The sequence below is a fragment of the Macaca fascicularis genome, chromosome 14 (assembly GCF_037993035.2).
Source record: "Macaca fascicularis isolate 582-1 chromosome 14, T2T-MFA8v1.1".
Lineage (NCBI taxonomy): Eukaryota > Metazoa > Chordata > Mammalia > Primates > Cercopithecidae > Macaca > Macaca fascicularis.
The window spans coordinates 82936386-82958919 of NC_088388.1; the positions used below are offsets into that span (position 1 = coordinate 82936386).

Here is a 22534-nt window from a genome sequence, read left to right on the forward strand (position 1 = left end):
TTAATAAAGAGAAAACTCTCCTTGAGGCTTCCACATAATAGTCTATCTGTCTCACTAGTTTTGTCTCACTCTCTCTTTCATCTCTATACTTTGCTTCAAAACTACATTATAGTACCCGTTTCTATGTTGGAGAAATCAGAAATGCAACATAGAGCAAAACAAAATCTCAGAATCTCAGAGACATTTGCTCATGAATCTTTAATTTGGTTAAGTTTTATAATGAACTTTGTAAAGTCTGTAAGGAGTCTGATATCATGTTTTGCAGAACTTTTTAAGGGAAAAGCTACCTAGAGTTAGCTATTGAGAGTCACTATAAATTTTTTAAAAGGGCAAAATCAGCAAATTATCCAACAAAAAATTATATTTTAGCCAGAAGGAAAACTGATAGACTAGTTTATACCATATTTGGTTCCACTGAATTCTGTATTAGATTTTCATTGCAGCTGGTATTAGATATTCATTGTAGTCATAAAAATTAAGATTCTCAATAAAGCAGTCAGACTATATGACTCTCTGTAATAAAATATTACAATGTGCTCTGCAAGATAAATAAGTTGAAAAATCTATACACATAGATTACGTGTTTGAGCAGCTGTGTAATATTGTTGGTTACAGTTCCATAAATAATTGGATGATATTTACCAAAAAGGGGTTTTATTTGTATCATAGTTCATCTTAAAATCCTTGTTTTTCAATAGCATTAATAACAGCTAACAATTTTCAGGTGCTTATTTTTCCCAAGCATGTTACATGTACTAACTCAGTTTATTGTCACAACAAACCTATGAGGTAGAAAGTATTATTTTACCCTTTTTATAAATGACAAAACTGACGCAAAGGGGAGTTGCATAACTGACTGAAGGTCACACAGCTAGGAAATGGTGTGATTCAAAACTAAGCAGGGTAACTTCAGGACCCACATACCTAATCACTCAGTTATTCTACTATAATTCTAAAGCAGGGTCAGTTGCCTGCTTAGGGTACTCTAGCTGTTTTCCACCATACTTGACTAAAAGTGATAGTGACAGGAGGCAGCCAAATGCCTAGGCAGATAGGGGTGGGTAACCAGTGAAACCCCACCTTCAAGCAAAAATAACAGCCTGAAACCCACGGACCAAAGTGATAACTTCTATTCCTGTTCGCCCACTCTCTCCCGATTGGTTCTTTCTGAATAATGACTTTTTATCAATCAAATGTTGCCTTTTCCAAAACTACCTATGGCCTGTCCTGCCTTCATCCTATGCATATAAAGACCCCAGACTCAGTCGACAGTTAGTGAACTGGGAGATGCAGACCCTCCCTCCATTGGAGTGGATACCATCTCATCAGCTGCCAGTGCAGGTAAGATAAAAGCAGGCAGAGGAACATGGAAAGATTAGACAGGCTTAGTCTTCCAGCCTACATCTTTCTCCTGTGCTGGGTGCTTTCTACCCTCAAACAACAGACTCCAAGTTCTTCAGCTTTGGACTCTTGGACCTTTGACCACAGAGTGAAGGCTGCACTGTTGGCTTCCCTATTTTCGAGATTTTGGGACTTGGACTGGCTTCCTTGCCTCTCAGCTTGCAGATGGCCTATTGTGGTACCTCACCTTGTCATCATGTGAGTCAATACTCCTTAATACACTCGCCTTATGTATACATCTCCTCTTATGCATCCATCCTATTATTTCTGTTCCTCCAGAGAACCCTGACTACAGCCTGACTTCGGGGAAGAAGACCTGCTCTTCCTGTCCCCTCTCTAACTCCCCTCCCTGCTGAGACGTTTTCATCACTCAATAAAATTCTCCGCCTTCACTATCATTTAGTCATCTGTGTGACCTCATTCTTTACGGATGCTGGACAAGAGCTTGTGACCACTGAGTGCAGGTCCCCAGAAAGGCTGTCACACTGGCCCTTTGCCATCACCGGAGGAGGGCATCCGCCCCATGCCATGAGGCAAGGGGCCAGCTGAGCTGCTAACATACTGCTGTCTGCAAATGGCAGAACTAAAAGAGTATTGTGATACCCCCTCTAGGGTTTCATGGTTACGGGCACCCTCACCTGGATGCCAGCACGCCCCCCTCCAGGAGACATGCTTGGTCTGGCCATGGGCCCCACGTGGAGCTTGCTCCTGTGCCGGTGCCTGGAGCAGCCAGCTGGATCCCACACTCACTCACATGCTCCTCTCCCACAAGGGGCTGAGCACGGTGGGCCAAGCAGACAGGGTGTCCCTGCTGCAAGTCTAGTGAAGGGGCCAAGAGAAATCCTGCATCAAAAGCATATAAGAAAAGATTTCTTTCCTGTATAAGAAGAAACTTCTAGTTCATTCAGGAATGGTTTTAAGTCATTAAATGTAAACTAAAAAGAAGAGAAGCTAGAACATGCTTGTACTGTACTCCGATGAGGTGTTGTCTGATCCTTTGAGAGCTCACTCCTAATGGGTACCATAAACCTTGAGTCATTATTAAGGGACAGTTTATATAAAACACAATTAACAATTGGCAAATTTGTATAACTTAGCTCAGTGTTTCTCAAACTTGGGTACTTAAATGTACCTTGGGGTTTGTGGTATTTGCCAGGGATTACAAATACCTTCAGAAAACCTTTCTGGTGTGTCAATTTCATTTTAAGATTTGGAAGAAAAACAATGTAGTTTGTAACAAGAATATTTTTACTCTAAAGCAAATAATATTCTGCAAGCTTTTGTGATGAAAGATACAAGATTTTATGTGTTTTATGCTTGGGCAGAAATCTTCATGTTCTACCTCAGAGTCTGAGGAGAACAAGTTTATTTTCTACGTTAAGGGCATGTAAGTAGAAACATGTGACAAACAGTGGTCTGGCTTCTAACCAGTTCTGACCCACAAAGTTAAACAATAAGAGATAAGAAAAACAAAACAAAAAGAAACAAATAACAGTGGCAAATACTTATGCTGTTCCTGAAAGACTACTCCATGGGTGATTAAAAACTACAAAAATGGTTAGTAGTCAAAACAGTCTGGCTAAGCCAGGTCTGCTCTTCACGTGAACATGGGCTATTAAACCTTGCTCTGAGATATAGCTCGGATTTCTCTGTTCCATTTCTCTTCCATTGCTACCCCTCACTCCAGTCCTAGGTGCCATAATCTTTCCCCTCTTTTTTTCAGTGGTCTCTCTACTCCACAGAGCAGCCAGAACTTCTTTTTTCTCTTTTTTCTTTTTTTTTTTAACAAAAAAACCCCCCATAAATCAGATCATTTAATTGTCCTGATTAGTACTCTTCAATGAATTCTCAATGCACTTAAAATTAGACCTACACTTTCTCATTACCTGTGAAGTCCTACATCTTCTACTTCCTGCTTCCTTATCTAACCTAATTTTCTGCCTGCTCCCATTACCTCATCTCTGTCTAGCCAAACTGGACTTCTTTACATTGCTGGAGCACACTAAACTTATTCCTGCCTCAGTGACTTTGGCTTTGCTATGCCCTCTTCTTGGAATGCTATTTCTCTGATCTTTAATCACCACTTTCTACTTTTTATTCGGGTCTCAGTCCATACGCTATCTTCTGAGAGAGGCACTCCCTGGTTATCCTACTTCACATTGTTCTCTTCCCCAGTCACTGCTCATCACATTATCCTGTTTTATTTTCTTTATAGCACTTATCACTAACTGAACTTAATGCATTTATTTATACATCTCTTATTCAATATACTAAAATGTAAATTCCATGAGGGCAAGCACCTTGACCAGTTTGTTCACCATTGTGATTTCGTTGCTAATAACCATGCTTGACATGGGTAGAAGCTGAATATTCACTGAATGAGCAAATAACTGAATGAATGAAGGAGAAAAGGCAACTTGAATATACATTAGATGACATGGCTAGTAAGCTAGTGTTCTATAATTCAGACAATAGAGTAGACATGGACTCCAGACTGATGAGATTATGACTGTTCAATAAGTGATGGAGTCAAACTGGTAAATATTAAAGTTACAGTTTGGGGCAGCTCTTGTAAAGTCTCTGTAGACAAGAAATCTTTATTGAGACTTTATTTATATTATGCTTTTTAATGAACTAAATGATGTGAGGGACCAATATGTAGAGGCAGCCAGAAAGACACACTAAGTTCACAGCTAGTTGAACTTAGTTTCTAACACTGAGAAATATATCTTTTACAGTTACACTTTAGGTCCCTGGGTTTTATAACAATATTTATCACATTCATAACTTGGGAAATTAGGTCCCTACATCTTCAAAGAGCAGTTTTACTTTGCATTACCAATATTTTTTGTTTCATATTAATACTGTTTGCATATCCTAAGTATATTCAGGCAGACAGTAAGAATGTGTGGTTTGCCCCTCTTCTGAGTAACTAGGGAAAACTTGACCCAGTAAAGATAGAACTCATAGTTATAGGTAATGTACAAAATAGACACTCTTACCAGGTAATCCTTGATTGAATATAGTTTTTCATAATTGCTACTTTCTTACTCCAGCCAAAAAAAGAGTGCACATATACATGGGCTCTAAATCTGATTGTACTACTTACAAATACTGGACAAGGGAAAGCAAAAAAATCACTCTGGGCCCTGTGTCCCCAGCCCATCCAAAAAAGGGAGATTAGACTCTATTTTTATTTATGGCCCTTTCTACTGACAGTCTATAATGCCTGAGCCAAAAACAATCTCAGTGTCATTGGAATAGCTTTGTTTTCCAAAAATTGAAAACCAGATATCTACATCACAACGAATGCTGATTTACAGGGACTCAGTGGGCATGCTACTAAGAGACTGTACCCAAAACTTTTTTTATTTCTGCATTTTCTTCTAAATTCATGGAAAAATAAAACTTCTCCGTTTATGCAGGTGTACATTTCTTTAATAGAAATAGATTTAAAAATCTACCTAGGTTATTATAGTATTATTAGAATCAAAATTGATTTAAAATTCTTACTGTACATCCATAACAAATGTGACTATAAATCAGGAAAATAGAGAAACATTTATTACAACAGATTAAGATATGAACACATGGAACAAAAGGCTTCCAATTTGATGTGATTTTATAGGTTATGGGTAAGTTCCTGTTTCACAGACATGTTTCCCTACTGGCCCAAGTTCCATTATTAGAGATTTATTTTCTTGATTTACTATTTTAGGAAGCTACAAAGTAGGTCTCAAACATAAGCAGCTAAATGAACTTAGAATAATAATTTATAGAGGTTTCTAAAAATGACAACATTCGTACATGTTAACATATTAAAACTTCACAATTCCATGAGGAAATTAATAGATCCTTTATAACGAATCTATGGATGAGAAAATCAAGACTTGAGATGAACTGACTTGTTCAGAGTTATCTAGATAGTAAATGGTAGGATGAGCACTACCAACCAGGGATGCAGGGATGGGGCCTTTGAAAACAGACAGAACTGAATTCAAATTGTGATTCTATTTGATTGCTGTATGCTATGAGGGAATTACTTAACCTCTCTGAGAATTTTTTAATCTGTAAAAATCAAGAATAAGAATATCACATAAATAATATAGGAGCAATAATATATATTATAGCACTTATTGTTAATGGTGTATAGTAATGATCCTTTTGTTTTTATTACTTTATATATTGTTAATCTTACAGATAGGTTGCATAGGAGAGAAGGAATAGGAATACAAACATGATGTAAACGTAGGTACAATTTTCCTTTGTGAGTCTTATATTTCAAGTTCTAATTTTTGCCTTCATTTTATTCTATTTCTATTTATTCTGTGAGTCTGTGCAATCACTCCCTCTACCACGAATGCCCTTCCCCATCTCTTGACTCTCTGACCAATGTCTACACAGTTTTCAAGTGCTAATTAGAGTCATTTCCTCTTTTTTTTTTTTTTTTTTGACTGTTAAAATGGAAGTTTACTTAAAAGTACTCATGAAAGATACAAGTCTTTCTTTTGGGGTTAAATATAGGTATACTTTGAATTTCACAAAGGGGATCAATATCACTAGTTCACAAAAATCTTATCTATGAGTCATTTAAAACAGTTTCTAGCAGCTTTTTTTTTTTTTTTAATTATACTTTAAGCTCTAGGGTACATGTGCATAACGTGCAGGTTTGTTACATATGTATACGTGTGCCATGTTGGTATGCTGCACCCATTAACTGGTTATTTACATTAGGTATATCTCCTAATGCTATCCCTCCTCCCACCCCCTCCCCACAATAGGGCCCGGTGTGTGATGCTCCCCTTCCTGTGTCCAAGTGATCTCATTGCTCAATTCTCACCTATGAGTGAGAACATGCGGTGTTTGGTTTTCTGTTCTTGTGATAGTTTGCTGAGAATGATGGTTTCTAGCTGCATCCATGTCCCTACAAAGGACACGAACTCATCCTTTTTATGGCTGCATAGTATTCCATGGTGTATATGTGCCACATTTTCTTAATCCAGTCTGTCACTGATGGATATTTGGGTTGATTCCAAGTCCTTGCTATTGTGAATAGTGCTGCAATAAACTTACGTGTGCATGTGTCTTTATAGCAGCATGACTTATAATCCTTTCAGTATATCCCCAGTAATGGAGTGGCTGGGTCAAATGGTATTTCTAGTTCTAGATCCTTGAGGAATCGCCACACTGTTTTCCACAATGGTTGAACTAGTTTACAGTCCCACCAACAGTGTAGAAGTGTTCCTATTTCTCCACATCCTCTCTAGCACCTGTTGTTTCTTGATTTTTTAATGACTGACATTCTAACTGGTGTGAGATGGTATCTCATTGTGGTTTTGATTTGCATTTCTCTGATGGCCAGTGATGATGAGCATTTTTTCATGTGTCTGTTGGCTGTATGAATGTCTTCTTTTGAGAAGTGTCTGTTCATGTCCTTTGCCCACTTTATGATGGGGTGGTTTATTTTTTTCTTGTAAATTTGATTGAGTTCTTTATAGGTTCTGGATATTAGCCCTTTGTCAGATGAGTGAATTGCAAAAATTTTCTCCCATTCTGTAGGTTGCCTGTTCACTCTGATGGCAGTTTCTTTTGCTGTGCAGAAGCTCTTTAGTTTAATTAGATCCCATTTGTCAATTTTGGCTTTTGTTGCCGTTTCTTTTGGTGTTTTAGACAGGAAGTCTTTGCCCATGCCTATGTCCTGAATGGTATTACTTAGGTTTTCTTCTAGGGTTTTTATGGTTTTAGGTCTAACATTTAGGTCTCTAATCCATCTTGAATTAATTTTCGTATAAGGAGTAAGGAAAAGATCCAGTTTCAGCTTTCTACTTATGGCTAGCCAATTTTCCCAGCACCATTTATTAAATAGGGAATCCTTTCCCCATTTCTTGTTTTTCTCAGGTTTGTCAAAGATCAGATGGCTGTAGATGTGTGGTATTATTTCTGAGGGCTCTGTTCTGTTCCATTGGTCGACATCTCTGTTTTGGTACCAGTACCATGCTGTTTTGGTTACTGTAACCTTGTAGCATAGTTTGAAGTCAGGTAGCGTGATGACTCCAGCTTTGTTCTTTTGACTTAGGATGGTCTTGGCAATGCAGGCTCTTTTTTGGTTCCATATGAACTTTAAAGCAGTTTTTTCCAATTCTGTGAAGAAAGTCATTGGTAGCTTGATGGGGATGGCATTGAATCTGTAAATTACCTTGGGCAGTATGGCCATTTTCACAATATTGATTCTTCCTACCCATGAGCATGGTATGTTCTTCCATTTGTTTGTGTCCTCTTTTATTTCACTGAGCAGTGGTTTGTAGTTCTCCTTGAAGAGGTCCTTTACATTCCTTATAAGTTGGATTCCTAGGTATTTTATTCCTTTGAAGCTATTGTGAATGGGAGTTCATTCATGATTTGGCTCTCTGTTTGTCTGTTGCTGGTGTATAAGAATGCTTGTGATTTTTGCATGTTGATTTTGTATCCTGAGACTTTGCTGAAGTTGCTTATCAGCTTAAGGAGATTTTGGGCTAAAACAATGGGGTTTTCTAAATATACAATCATGTCATCTGCAAACAGGGACAATTTGACGTCTTCTTTTCCTAACTGAATACCCTTGATTTCTTTCTCTTGCCTGATTGCCCTAGCCAGAACTTCCAACACTATGTTGAATAGGAGTGGTGAGAGAGGGCATCCCTGTCTTGTGCCAGTTTTCAAAGGGAATGCTTCCAGTTTTTGCCCATTCAGTATGATATTTGTTGTGGGTTTGTCATAAATAGCTCTTATTATTTTGAGATATGTTCCATAAATACCGAATTTATTGAGAATTTTTAGCATGAAGGGCTGTTGAATTTTGTCGAAGGCCTTTTCTGCATCTATTGAGATAATCATGTGGTTTTGTCTTTGGTTCTGTTAATATGCTGGATTACGTTTATTGATTTGCATATGTTGAACCAGCCTTGCATCCCAAGGATGAAGCCCACTTGATCATGGTGGATAAGCTTTTTGATGTGCTGCTGGACTTGATTTGCCAGTATTTTATTGAGGATTTTGCGTTGATGTTCATCAGGGATATTGGTCTAAAATTCTCTTTTTTTGTTGTATCTCTGTCAGGCTTTGATATCAGGATGATGTTGGCCTCATAAAATGAGTTAGGGAGGATTCTCTCTTTTCTATTGATTGGCATAGTTTCAGAAGGAATGGTACCAGCTCCTCCTTGTACCTCTGGTAGAATTCGGCTGTGAATCCATCTGGTCCTGGACTTTTTTTGGTTGGTAGGCTATTAATTATTGCCTCAATTTCAGAGCCTGCTATTGGTCTATTCAGGGATTCAACTTCTTCCTGGTTTAGTCTTGGAAGAGTGTAAGTGTCCAGGAAATTATCCATTTCTTCTAGGTTTTCCAGTTTATTTGCATAGAGGTGTTTATAGTATTCTCTGATGGTAGTTTGTATTTCTGTGGGGTCAGTGGTGATATCCCCTTTACCATTTTTTATTGCGTCTATTTGATTCTTCTCTCTTTTCTTCTTTATTAGTCTTGCTAGTGGTCTATCAATTTTGTTGATCTTTTCAAAAAATCAGCTCCTGGATTCATTGATTTTTTGGAGGGTTTTTTGTGTCTCTATCTCCTTCAGTTCTGCTCTGATCTTAGTTATTTATTGCCTTTTGCTAGCTTTTGAATGTGTTTGCTCTTGCTTCTCTAGTTCTTTTAATTGTGATGTTAGGGTGTCAATTTTAGATCTTTCCTGCTTTCTCTTGTGGGCATTTAGTGCTATAAATTTCCCTCTACACACTGCTTTAAATGTGTGCCAGAGATTCTGGTATGTTGTGTCTTTGTTCTCATTGGTTTCAAAGAACATCTTTATTTCTGCCTTCATTTTGTTATGTACCCAATAGTCATTCAGGAGCAGGTTGTTTAGTTTCCATGTACTTGAGTGGTTTTGATTGGGTTTCTTAGTCCTGAGTTCTAGTTTGATTGCACTGTGGTCTGAGAGACAGTTTGTTATAATTTGCGTTCTTTACATTTGCTAAGGAGTGCTTTACTTCCAATTATGTGATCAATTTTGGAATAAGTGTGATGTGATGCTGAGAAGAATGTATATTCTGTTGATTTGGGGTGGAGAGTTCTGTAGATGTCTATTAGGTCCACTTGGTGCAGAGTTGAGTTCAATTCCTGGATATCCTTGTTATCTTTCTGTCTCGTTGATCTGTCTAATGCTGACAGTGGGGTGTTAAAGTCTCCCATTATTATTGTATGGGAGTCTAAGTCTCTTTGTAAGTCTCTAAGGACTTGCTTTATGAATCTGGGTGCTCCTGTATTGGGCGCATATATTTTTAGGATATGTAGCTCTTCCTGATGAATTGATTCCTTTACCATTATGTAATAGCCTTCTTTGTCTCTTTTGATCTTTGATGGTTTAAAGTCTGTTTTATCAGGGACTAGGATTGCAACCCCTGCTTTTTTTTGTTTTCCATTTGCTTGGTAGATCTTCCTCCATCCCTTTATTTTGAGTTTGTGTGTGTCTCTGTATGTGAGATGGGTCTCCTGAATACAGCAATCTGATGGGTCTTGACTCTTTAACCAATTTGCCAGTCTGTGTCTTTTAATTGGACCATTTAGTCCATTTACATTTAAGATTAATATTGTTATGTGTGAACTTGATCCTGTCATTATGATATTAGCTGGTTATTTTGCTCGCTAGTGATGCAGTTTCTTCCTAGCATCAATGGACTTCATATTTTGACATGTTTTTGCAATGGCTGGTACCTGTTGTTCCTTTCCATGTTTAGTGCTTCCTTCAGGATCTCTTGTAGGACAGGCCTGGTGGTGACAAAATCTCTCAGCATTTGCTTGTCTGTAAAGGATTTTATTTTTCCTTCACTTATGAAACTTAGTTTGGCTGGGTATGAAATTCTGGGTTGAAAATTCTTCTCTTTAAGAATGTTGAATATTGGCCCCCACTCTCTCCTGGCTTAGAGAGTTTCTGCTGAGAGGTCTGCTGTTAGTTTAATGGGCTTCCCTTTGTGCGTAACCAGACCTTTCTCTCTGGCTGCCCTTAACATTTTTTCCTTAATTTCAACTTTCGTGTATCTGACAATTATGTGTCTTGGGATTGCTCTTCTCGAGGAATATCTTTGTGGCGTTCTCTGTATTTCCTGAATTTGGATGTTGGCCTGTCTTACTAGGTTGGGGAAGTTCTCCTGGATGATATCCTGTAGAGTGTTTTGCAACTTGGTTCCATTTTCCCCGTCACTTTCAGGCACTCCAATCAGACGTAGATTTGGTCTTTTCACATAATCCCATACTTCTTGGAGGCTTTGTTCATTTCTTTTTACTCTTGTATTTGCCACACTTCTCTTCTTGCTTCATTTCATTCATTTGATCTTCAATCGCTGATACTCTCTTCCAGTTGATCGAGTTGGTTACTGAAGCTTGTGCATTTGTCACATAATTCTCGTGTCATGGTTTTCATCTCTATCAGTTCTTTTATGGTCTTCTCTGCATTGATTATTCTAGTTATCCATTCATCCATTCTTTTTTCAAGGTTTTTAGTTTCTTTGTGCTGGTTACGTAGTTCCTCTTTTAACTCTGAGAAGTCTGGTTGACTGAAGCCTTCTTCTCTCAGCTCGTCAAAGTCTTTCTCTGTCCAGCTTTGTTCCGTTGCTGGCGATGAGCTGTGTTCCTTGGAGGGGGAGATGCACTCTGATTTTTTGAATTTCCAGCTTTCCTGCACTGCTTTTTCCCCATCTTTGTGGTTTTATCTGCCTTTGGTCTTTGATGATGGTGACGTACTGATGGGGTTTTGGTGTGGGTGTCCTTTCCGTTTGTTAGTTTTCCTTCCAACAGTCAGGACCCTCAGCTGTAGGTCTGCTCAAATTTGCTTGAGGTCCACTCCAGACCCTGTTTGCCTGGGTATCAGCAGCGGAGGCTGCAGAAGATAGAATATTGCTGAACAATATTATTGCTGTCTGATTTTTTCTCTGGAAGCTTCATCTCAGGGGTGTACCCCACCGTGTGAGGTGTGAGATGTCAGTCTGCACGTAGTGGGGAATGTCTCCCAGTTAGGCTACTCAGGGGTCAGGGACCCACTTGAGCAGGCAGTCTGTCCATTCTCAGATCTCAACCTCTGTGCTGGAAGATCCGCTGCTCTCTTCAAAGCTATCAGACAGGGGCATTTACCTCTGCTGTGGTTTCTGCTGCCTTTTGTTTAGCTATGCCCTGTCCCCAGAGGAGGAGTCTACAGAAGCAGGCCAGCCTCCTTGAGCTGCAGTGGGCTCCACCCAGTTCGAGCTTCCCGGCAACTTTGTTTACCCACTTAAGCCTCAGCAATGGCGGACGCCCCTGCCCCAGTCTCACTGCTGCCTTGCAGTTAGATCTCAGACTGCTGTGCTAGCAATGAGGGAGGCTCCATGGGTGTGGGATCCTCTGGGCCAGGTGTGGGATATAGTCTACTGGTGTGCTGTTTGCTAAGACCCTTGGTAAAGCACAGTATTAGGGTGGGAGTTACCTGATTTTCCAGGTGTTGTGTGTCTCAGTTTCTCTTGGCTAGGAAAAGGGATTCCCTTCCCCCTTGTGCTTCCCAGGTGAGGCAATGCCTCGCCCTCCTTCAGCTCTCGCTGGTCGGGCTGCCCCAGCTGACCAGCACCGATTGTCTGGCACTCCCCAGTGAGATGAACCCAGTATCTCAGTTGAAAATGCAGAAATCACCCATCTTCTGTGTCACTCACGCTGGGAGCTGGAGGCTGGAGCTGTTTGTATTCAGCCATCTTAGGCGTGCCCTCTCTCATTTCCTCTTTAAAACTTTCTTTGATGCCATAGGTTAGTCCTATGGCATTCATGTAAAACTCATATTCATTTAGCAATATTTCCTAAGTGTCTCTTGTGGTGTTAGGGAACTCTGCTAGTGCTACATAAGGGTGCTTTAGAGAACTGACCCTACTTTTGCTTGTTTGCTTCTATTAGTAGTCTCATACTTTTGAATTTTACAGATATTTAACATTTAAAAAATGAAGACTAACAAAAATTTGCCAATTTTTCTCTTCTAAGTAAAAGCATAATAAATAATTGCCACAATTCTTTTACAAAAGAAAGGGCATTTTGATTACCAAATATATAATCTCAAGATTTTGAAAAAAAGTAATAAATTAGGCTTTGTGGAAAACTTCATGGAGGGTTTCTGTGTAAATTAGGGAACAGGCATTGGGGAATCCATTGATTTATACATATTTTTACCCCAATTGGATAGTTGTTAGATGCTATTTCTTATTCAGTTGTGCATCTCTAGTGCAGTGCCCAGTGTTTTATAGGAAGTACTCAATTAATATTTATGAATGAGAAAGTGAATCTGCCTCTGAGCAAATACCTCTGAGACCTATGGTAATGCCTACAGTAGGGAGCACCTATGAGACAACACCAACAGTGGTAAGAAAGTGTGGTGGAGGGGTGTGTATTTGTATGTTTATGTGTGTGAACTAATATAATTTACTTTAACAGTTTGCCAGGCACCAACCATTCTGATTTTGTAGGGAAATATTAGTGAGACTGTCTTCTAGGGGAACAGGGGAGGAGGCAGGGGCAGGATCTAAGATATTGAGACACATCTCATGTGTACTGTAAAAATATTTCATGTCACATCTGAAGTGTATTAAGATTATAGTAAGTATAGTTACTATAAATAGATAACATTCATTGAGTACTTATAAAGTGCCAGACACTGTTCTAAGCTCTTTGCATTCACTAGGTGACTTAATCACTACAACAACCTATTGAGATAGACTCACTTTCTATTCCCTTCTACAGATGAGAAAACTGAAGCTTGCAGAGGTTAAGTGACTTGCCCCCGGTCACACAGTTAGTCAGTGGTAGAGGTAGGTTTCAACTATGGTCTAGTTGTTTTTAGAGCTCATCAAAACTCTGAGGTCCCTTTCTAGCCACCTATTTCTATGATGAACATAGTTTTATATGACTTGGTTTTCATTTTTAATTTTAGAAAATTAAAATGTTTTCTCTTAGGATTTTAAAGCTGTTAGGGCATTCAGTTTTTCTACTTATTAATAAAAGCTATGTGACCATAAGCAAGTTCCATAACCTCTTTGAACTTCAAGTTCTACATCTCTAAAATGGGGGTGAAAGTCTTTTTCTGTGTGTTTTTGGGAGGATTAAACGGATAGTGTATAAAAATAGCTAGCAAAGGGTCTGGATTATGAAGGGGCTTGAACAAATGTTAATTCACTAGGCCCCATAGGGCCTAGTAACATAAAATGACATTTTTAAGTTAAAATAATATCAAATATTAGTAATAGGATGAGAGCAAAGAGATCATCACTCTGGTGGATAAAGGTGCCTGTATTTACAGAATTCCTTAGAGAGCCACGAGGATTATCTTTGCTGCAGCCCTCATTTTAATTAAGAGCATAGAGATCCGACATTTCAGCATAGGAAGAAGCTTGCATTTGATTTACACCACGGATGCACATTTTCAGCATCCAAACATTCCATTCCTTGGCTAAAGATATAAAGAGCTACTTCGGCAAACCTGATCTTGCAGAATAAATGGAAAATGCTTAATCATTTAAAAAGATATACAAAAGAATGGAAAGATCAAAGCATGCACATATACCAGTGAGGAAAGCTAACTGGCAGAAAGTCTCTACTTTTTGAAAGGCTGACAAATGACTTCAGTTAGACAGGGTAAAAAACCAAAACAATCCATCTATCATTCTTTACATATAAACACATATAGAAATTAAGCACACACACGTACATGTAATCTCATTTTTGATAAAACTATTGTTTATGCAGAAAATTAAGTTGTGGAACAATGTATAAAATATAAACTTATTTCATAAAAATAATGTCAGGCTCCACGTATATCTGAAAATATATACGTTTGTAAGAACATGGAGAAGGTATGAAAGGTTTATGCCAGGTTGTCACCTTGGGTACCCCAGGACAGGTCACTCTGGAGGGAGTTTGTGGGAAGTTTTTGTTCCTTAATCATCTTTGTATTCTTTTGCCAAATATAATGACTAGTTAAAGACAAAAAGTTTTTATATTTACATTTCTTTATTATTAATTTACCCATTGAATTCCAGTAACCAAATATATAATATTGGCATGCTACTTCCTTCCTTTTGAACCTCAGCACTATCTTCTCTTCTCAAGTATTAATACTTATCTTACAGTATGGCTGTAAAGCTTAAATGAGATCAGATATAGAAAGTCTTAATAAATGGCAAAGTGATGTATAAGTGTATCTTACTATTTATTCACAAGTATTTTGTGATTTTGCTGCCTATCAGAGGACAATGACACACTTACAATGCACTTGAGGCAAAACTACAATAAGGTTGAATGGAACCCAGAAGCTTCAGTTAGCATCCAAAACAACACCTGACATGTTAGGCAAATGTGATTTATTTCTGGTAATCAGAGCAAATTCAATTAACCAACAGGCATATCTGACCTGGTGTAGTCGTCGTCAACAAGCATGTGCTTTGGAATTGGTGAGTACCTTCCCGGAGAGATGGGTGGCAGGGAGGTTTTATATTCTAAAGTGCCATTGTTGCCAGAGAGTAGATGGTTTTCCATTGGTGGAGAATAAGCTAAGAGGTGGGGGAAAAGGAGAAAAGAAACCTGTTATGTGGGTGATTCAATGTGTCATGCTATACTTCAGAAAAATGTATTAAAAACAGAAAGGCTTTGCTGCATGCCAAGGATTTTCTTTTCCTCCAAGAGGGAGGAGTTGCCGTTTATTTGCATTTAATATATACAAGCACATGGTAACCTTTAGGATAGGAAAGACTTAATAATAGTTAAGTCTGTAATGCCAGTTAGTATAATTTGGAGAAAAGAAGAACAGGAGAAGACATCCAGCACACATATTTTCAGAACAATGATTAATTTTCTATTGAAATAAAATGTTAGCTTTCTAATTGCAGAGCTCACATTGTTTTCACATAATTAATGTCCAATCATCGAGAACAAAAGCCTCCTAAGGAGCAGATTCTCCTATGAGACTTTCTCCCAAAATATACTCTATTCCCATCCCACAAAGGCCAAGAACTCTGTCCTTTCTTTTTTATTCCTCCTTCCTAATGTTTCTCCCTTTTAGGTGACTGAAAACACCTCCTAACTGGGTCTCTTGCTTCTTTCTCTCTCCTCAAATCCATTTTATTTGTTGAGATGTGGTAAACCTTCCTGAAATTCAGCTTGACCACACTATTCTCTTACTTAAATGTTTTCCGTTGTTGTTATATATTTAATATAGTATAAACTCACCTCTTTGCCATTCTTGCAAGATCAATCAATTTTAATATCCCCCCAACACATATCCTATTGTCCTCAACAATAGCCTGTGCTTCCTGACATCTGTACCATCTACCTATAATTTGTGTCTCATACCTAACCCATCTCAGATGTTGAAATCTCATTCTGAAGATGCAACTGAAATGCCATCCTATGCAAAAAGATTTTTCTCATGTTCCAAAGACAAATGATATATCTCTTTTCTTTGACTTCCCAAATAACATTTAACATTTATATTTACCTCTCCCATGGCATATACATACCTCTTATTCTGCCAAATATGCTTCTATTTATATATCTGAGTTAGCCTTCCTCCCAGCAAAACTCTTTGAAGGCCATGATTCTATCTCCTCTGTATCACACATATTACCTTACAATGTGTCTTGTACATACTGAAATTACTCAATACATATTTCTTAGGTTTATTAGGTAGTTTGGTTTTCTCCTTTTTCTCTCTTTGACATTAACCTTATATGCCCTCCATGAAGTGGCTCACAGACTATCAGGGCTGATTTTGCAACATTTGTCCACTTTGAAAAGCTCTGAAAGTTAAAACTCTTTCATATTCTAAGGTAAGGCTGATCTCAATGTACTGCCAGCTTGAAAACATACATATTTTGGAGGTAAGTTGTTTTAGAATCATCATTAAGAAAAGCAATAGCTAATGCAATGGGCAGGAAACAAAATTATTCAACACTTAACATTTCTCTCAAGAGAAACATGTAAATCTGAGATAAGTTAAACAATTTGCTTGAGACCGTAGTACTAATCAGTGGCCAGTTCTGAAGACGTTCCAAGTTTCCAGTCTCACAAATGGACTTTCAACATTTCAGAATGAGCAAGCTTACTACCGTTGATACAAATGTCCCTTACATTTACATAACAAAGTAAATTGCTTCTAAATCTAGTCTTCAAAGACAGAAACTTAGTTAAGATTCGTGTTGACCTATTAAGAAGAGGAGGACACATGAGGCTTAGGCTACGGTGGATTTTTTGAGGACTCCAGCATAGTGTCTCATTAGTTGTTAGCTGTTGCCCCAGAAGTCTCACTTCCAGCTCACCTCTATTTCCATAGTGACTGATAATTTTTTCCAGCTTTCTTGCCAATATAACAAATTCAAGTAAAGTAAAAGCTATGATGATGGTGATTGAGGATCTTGATTTCACCATTCAATTGCAAGATCCCCTTTTTCAGGAAGAATCATAGAGCTACCTCTGGTCTATTTGCCAGTCTCTCTTTTCTAGTCTACTACTACAGAGATCTGAAGTTGGAAGAAAGAATATGATGGCATGAGAGTGATCATGCTTTAGGAGCTTGAGAAATAGCCTTTCAAAATGTGTTGCCCATAGACTACTGTAATCACACTGTTCTCAACATTAAGCCTTTCCATAACAGTGGGCATGCCAACTCATTAGGATATCTCACCTTCAAACAGTAGGTAAGGGCCTGCAAGGCAACATAGGAGTGGAGCTTAGGATACTCCCTCTAAAGTATTTCCAGAAGTTAACCAAGAGGGAAGGTACAAGCAGAACACTTTGTCAATAGTTTTATAGAATTTCAGTTTTGCAAGTCTGGCATGCTATTTGAAGATGACAATGGTACTTACAGTGAGTAATATCAGGTGGACCATAAGGATCAGTCATATAAATGGTAGTGGGTTTGCCAACTTTTAAATAAACTACCTCTGATGTGTTCTTCAATATTGCTACTGCCTCTTCATGTGTTACTTCTTCTAAACTGTAGTTGTTTACCTGAAAAGGGGAAAAAAATCAACAATAGAGTTAAATCTATGCAGCAGAAGAAAAATATTCAGGCAAGAAGATTCCTGGAATTATAAATTGTGATAATTACTGTCTGGTATCTTTGACAGAACAGATGAATTAAATGCATTAGTCAAAGCAGATAAGTACAATCATTGATGCTATAAAAGAAAGTTGCTTCTGCCTTTTTAAAATGAGGAAGTGATATACTATAATGGAATTCAGAATAGTATTTGTGGAAAGGAAAATAAGGAGTCAAATGCCTTTTTTGTTATGCTATAGTTTCTATGACACAAAAGTAACACATGTTCATGGAAGAAAACTTAGAAAAAGAAGAAAATAAAAATCATTCATAATCTCCCTACTTAGATTTATTTCCTTAAAACAATTTTGACTTTATTATACACGTTGTTTTGGAACCTGCTTTTTAAAACTAGAGGGACTAGTTGTTCGTAACAGCAATGTAGTTTAACAACATGACTTTTGTTTTCTGCAGAGCATTATGTTGCATGACTACAGTATAATGATCTAACAAGTTTCTTACTAGTGCATGTTTAGTTTGCTCCTAATTTTTTACAACTATAAATAATGTTCTAATAATTCTTTTTCTATATTTGTGCAGAACTCTGATAATTTCTTTGATACAGATTTACCCATACAAGTGAAACTACTGGACCAAACTACATGAACATTATCAGGGCTTTTGATACCTAGTGGGAAAGTACCTCTTTCCCTCTGGAAAGATGAACCGGTTTACCCTCATACCAGCACTATATGAGAGCCCTCATTTCCCTATAGCTTTGCCAAACCTTGACTTTTTTTCACTTTAAAATCGTTCTTATCAGAATGTCATTTAATATGAGTCTATTTGGAACACAGGTCTTTTCAGGTGAGCAAGTTCAAGGGTACCCTATTGTCATTGCGTTAACAGAAATGCCTCTTTCTTTATTGCACGGAAAAGCCTATGATACAAATGCAATTCTGACTTCATGGCAGTGCCATTACAGTGGGTCTCTGCACCACAATCACTTCTCTGAAATGATTTTAAGATAATCTCTCTAAAAAGACTTAAACTTTGAGGAAATTAGAATAAACATTAATTCACCAAGTATTTCAAATACCTAGGTTACCCTTATCTGGCTACTATTAAAAAAAATTTATTGTGTATATTTCAGGTTCACAGCATGATGTTATGTCACATATATAGATAATAAAATGGTTACTATAGTGAAGCAAATTAACATATCTATCATCAGTTACAATTTTGTGTGGCAAGAGCAGCTAAAATCTACTTATTTCACAGAATTCCTAATATAATACAATTTTATTAACTATAGTCTTTATGTTGCACATTAGACCTCTAGACTTGTTCATCCTACATATCTGCTACTTTTTATCCTTTCACCTATATCTCCCTCTTTCCCACCTCCCCCTGTAACCACTGTTTTATCCTCTATATCTATATATTTGACTCTTATTTTTTAAGATTCCACATATAAGAGAGATCACGCAATATTGTTCCTTCTGTTCTGGCTTACTTCATTTAGCATAATGTCCTCCAAGTCTATCCATATTGTGGTAAATGGCAGGATCTCCCATTTTTTAAGGCTGAATATTTCATTGTGCATATATACCACATTTTCTTTATCCTTTCGTGCACTGACAGACACGTAGGTTGTTGTCATATCTTGGCTATTGTAAATAATGCTGCATTGAACATGGGAGTGCAGATATCTTTACAAGGTGGTGATTTAATCTTCTTTGGGTATATAACAAGACCAGAGATTGCTGGGTCACACGCTAAATCTATTTTTAATTTATGTAGGAGCCTGCATACTGCTTTCCATAATGGCTATACCAGTCTACATCCCAGTCAATAGCGTACAAGTGCTCCTTTTTCTCTGCATCCTCACCAACAGTTGTTATTCTCATCTTTTTGATAATAGCCATCCTAACAGCTGTGAAGTGATATCTCATGGCAGTTTAGATTTGCATTTCCTTGATGATTAGTGTTATTAGGCACCTTTTTGTATACCTGTTGGACATTTTTGTATCTTCTTTGGAGAAATAACTAACTATTCATGTCCTTTGTTCATTTTTAAAATTCTGTTAATTGTTTTTCTACTATTGAGTTGTATCAGTTCTTTATAAATTTTGGTTATTAACCTATCATCAGATATATGGTTTGCAATTTTTCCCCCAATTTGTTTCATTTTGTTGTTTCCTTTGCTTTGCAGAAGATTTTGAGGTTAATGTAGTCCTATTTATTTTTACTTTTGTAGCCTGAGCTTTTAATGTAATATCCAAAACAACACTGCCAATGCCAAGGTCAAGGAAGCTGTTCCCTTCTGTTCTTTTCTAGAAATTTTATGGTTTTAGGTTTTACATTTAGGTCTTTTAGCCAAATTGAGCTGATTTTTGAATATGGCGTTAGAGTCCAATTTCATTCTTTTGCACGTGGAGATTCCATTTTCCCAGTATCATTCATTGAAAAGACTAGCCTTTCTTCATCATGTTCTTTTATTTACTTTGTCAAAAATTAGTTGACCATATATGTTTGGATTTATTTGGCTACTATTTCTTTAATGACATAATTGTTTAATTACTTTCCAATGGCATAATGTAAAATTAAATGTGCCAGAAGCATTGGACTGAATTCCTATAGTACATATTATCTATACTATCTAGCACTTTAGCTATACCATATTTCACAGCATTACTATTCATAATCTTTATTATTTTGCTCCATGTTGCTATATAAGTTCCATGTGCTAGTTAATCCTTGGTGATGTAGCCCAGGTTAGGGACTGTGGAACTGGAGAGAAATGAACCTGACTGATGTGTTTGAATGCTGACTGTGAGTTCTCCATTAGCCATAAGCTTCTCCAGCACCTCTCACATTTCTCTTCTAGATAAGAGACATTCCCTTATTTCTTTTTTCATTTCAGTGTCTGGCATTTGTTTATTCACTGATCAAATGTTTCCTGCATACCTGTTATGTGTTGGACTCTGTGCCAGATAATAGAGATATCATAAATAATAAAAATGATAATCAATAATCATAGCAAACACTTATATAGCCCATATTACACACCAGGCACTATTTTAAAGTATTTTACATATATTAACACAATCAAACCTTCACAATAACTTATGAGGTAGCAATTATAATTACCTTATTTTATAGATGAGAAAAGTATGTTTCCAAGAGGTTAAGAAACTTTCCCCAAGTCATTGATCTGGTAAGTGTCAGAGGCAGAATTCAAAGCTAGACAGTTTGGCTCCAGAAACCATACTGTTAACCACTCAGTTTTACTACTTCTTCCAGATAGACAAGGTCCTTGCTTTCATGAAACCCACATTCTAATAATACACAATTGTTTGTGGAATGGATGGATAGAATAATAGACTCATGCAGAGAGGGAGAATGTAGAGGAACTTCAGGTATGGAGAACACAGTTGATAATGGCAGCTCTTAATAATACAGAAATAACTAAATGATAATAATAAGAACTAATGTTTATTTAATACCTGCATGTCATATATTTTAGGAGTACTATGTCATATATTTTGAAATGAATCATATAACTTATCATCAGAATAGCTCCAGGAGGTAGATACTATTAATCAGGGAAATTTTACAGATGAGAAAAACTGTTGTTTAAAGAGATTAACTTGCAACAAAGAGGTCACACTACCTCCAATTGTCAAAGCCATCAGTTGGATCACAAGCCTCCTTAAGAGATGAAAATGAGATTATATTTGTATGTTGATTCGTTAAAAGCTAGGGCTCATATTACCTGTTCTTTCTCCCTTTAGGAGAACAGGGTTTCTTTCCAAGTTTACATATAAAAGTAGAATAAATTCCAAAGTTTTATAAAAGCTTGAGGAATCATTATATTTCCCACATAATCCAGTGGTTATAGTATATTGCATCATCCTAATACACTGACCAGTCAAAAAATAAATAAGTAAAATGGAAAGCAGCTTAATAAATCTCACTGTCTCTTCAAAACCTTCTTACATCTGATTAATCACTTATTTTAGGGCAGTTACCACTTGTGCCTAGATAATGACTTATTTTTTATTCTTTTTATTTTTTTGAGATGGAGTTTTGCTCTTATTGCCCAAGCTGGAGTGCAATGGCACGATCACTTCAACCTCTGCCTCCCGGGTTCAAGCAATTCTCCTGCCTCAGCCTCCTGAGTAGCTGGGATTACAGGCATGAGCCACCACTCCCACCTAATTTTGTATTTTTAGTAGAGACAGCGTTTCACCATGTTGGCCAGGCTGGTCTCAAACTCCTGACCTCAGGTGATCCACCCACCTTGGCCTACCAAAGTGCTGGGATTACAGGCGTGAGCCACCGTACCTGGCCGATAATGAACATTTACTTGTGATGGTCTACAGTTTAAAATGTATATGAAAGTGGTTGTTTTCTCTAAAAAAAAAAAAAAAAAAAAAAAAAAAAGATTGCCTAAGGCAGCTTTTAATACGGTGACTGTGGCCCACAGAAACATCTCTACTGAGAGAACAGAAAAGAAACAGCATCTGGTGCCATAACACAGGAGAAATGAGAAGTCAATAATAATTAAAAATAAAAACCAAAGGCTAGAAACTAACTAGATTAGATTATAAGTGACACTTATAACAGACCAAAGCTCTGTTTCTGACAAGGGCTTATTGTCTCTCTCCCCAGAGTACGGAAAGTACACAGCTCATTAGATTATCAGTGAAAGAGAAACGTGGTCAATGCTTATTAAATTGCATATTTTGCCATTTTTAAGGTGGGCAGTGAAATGATCCAGAAAATATTTCCTTCAACAGCATTTTCATAGAGTGACTTTGCTAACAGAGTCTTCAGACCACTAGGAAAATTTTTAGATCATAAATCAGAAGTTGAGGGAAAGGTAGTGGTGAGAAATGGGGCAAGAGGATATTGGGGAGAATAATAATAGTAGTTTAAAATAGTGGTAGTTCACTCGGTTTCTATTTGGTGACTGAAATATTGAAAAATTTACATAGATTTCAGTCACAGAACAGGTGGTATTATGATATTGGCAACAGAATGTAGTGATTAAAAG

The 22534-nt window shown here is 37.4% G+C and overlaps 1 protein-coding gene across 40 annotated transcripts in view; it reads right to left on the minus strand.

Moving 5' to 3' along the window:
• The window catches only part of DLG2 (discs large MAGUK scaffold protein 2), a 2233585-nt gene that overhangs the window by 498868 nt on the left and 1712183 nt on the right, over positions 1-22534 (minus strand). For all 40 annotated transcript variants that reach the window (XR_012423578.1, XM_045370161.3, XM_065528807.2 and 37 more), the window contains 2 exons: positions 17297-17441; positions 14848-14986 (listed from right to left, as the gene is read on the minus strand). Coding sequence is in view for 39 of the 40 variants with exons in the window: in XM_045370161.3 (XP_045226096.1) it covers positions 14848-14986; positions 17297-17441 (284 nt within the window). In the remaining variant the exon portion in view is untranslated. The remainder of the gene's footprint in view (positions 1-14847; positions 14987-17296; positions 17442-22534) is intronic.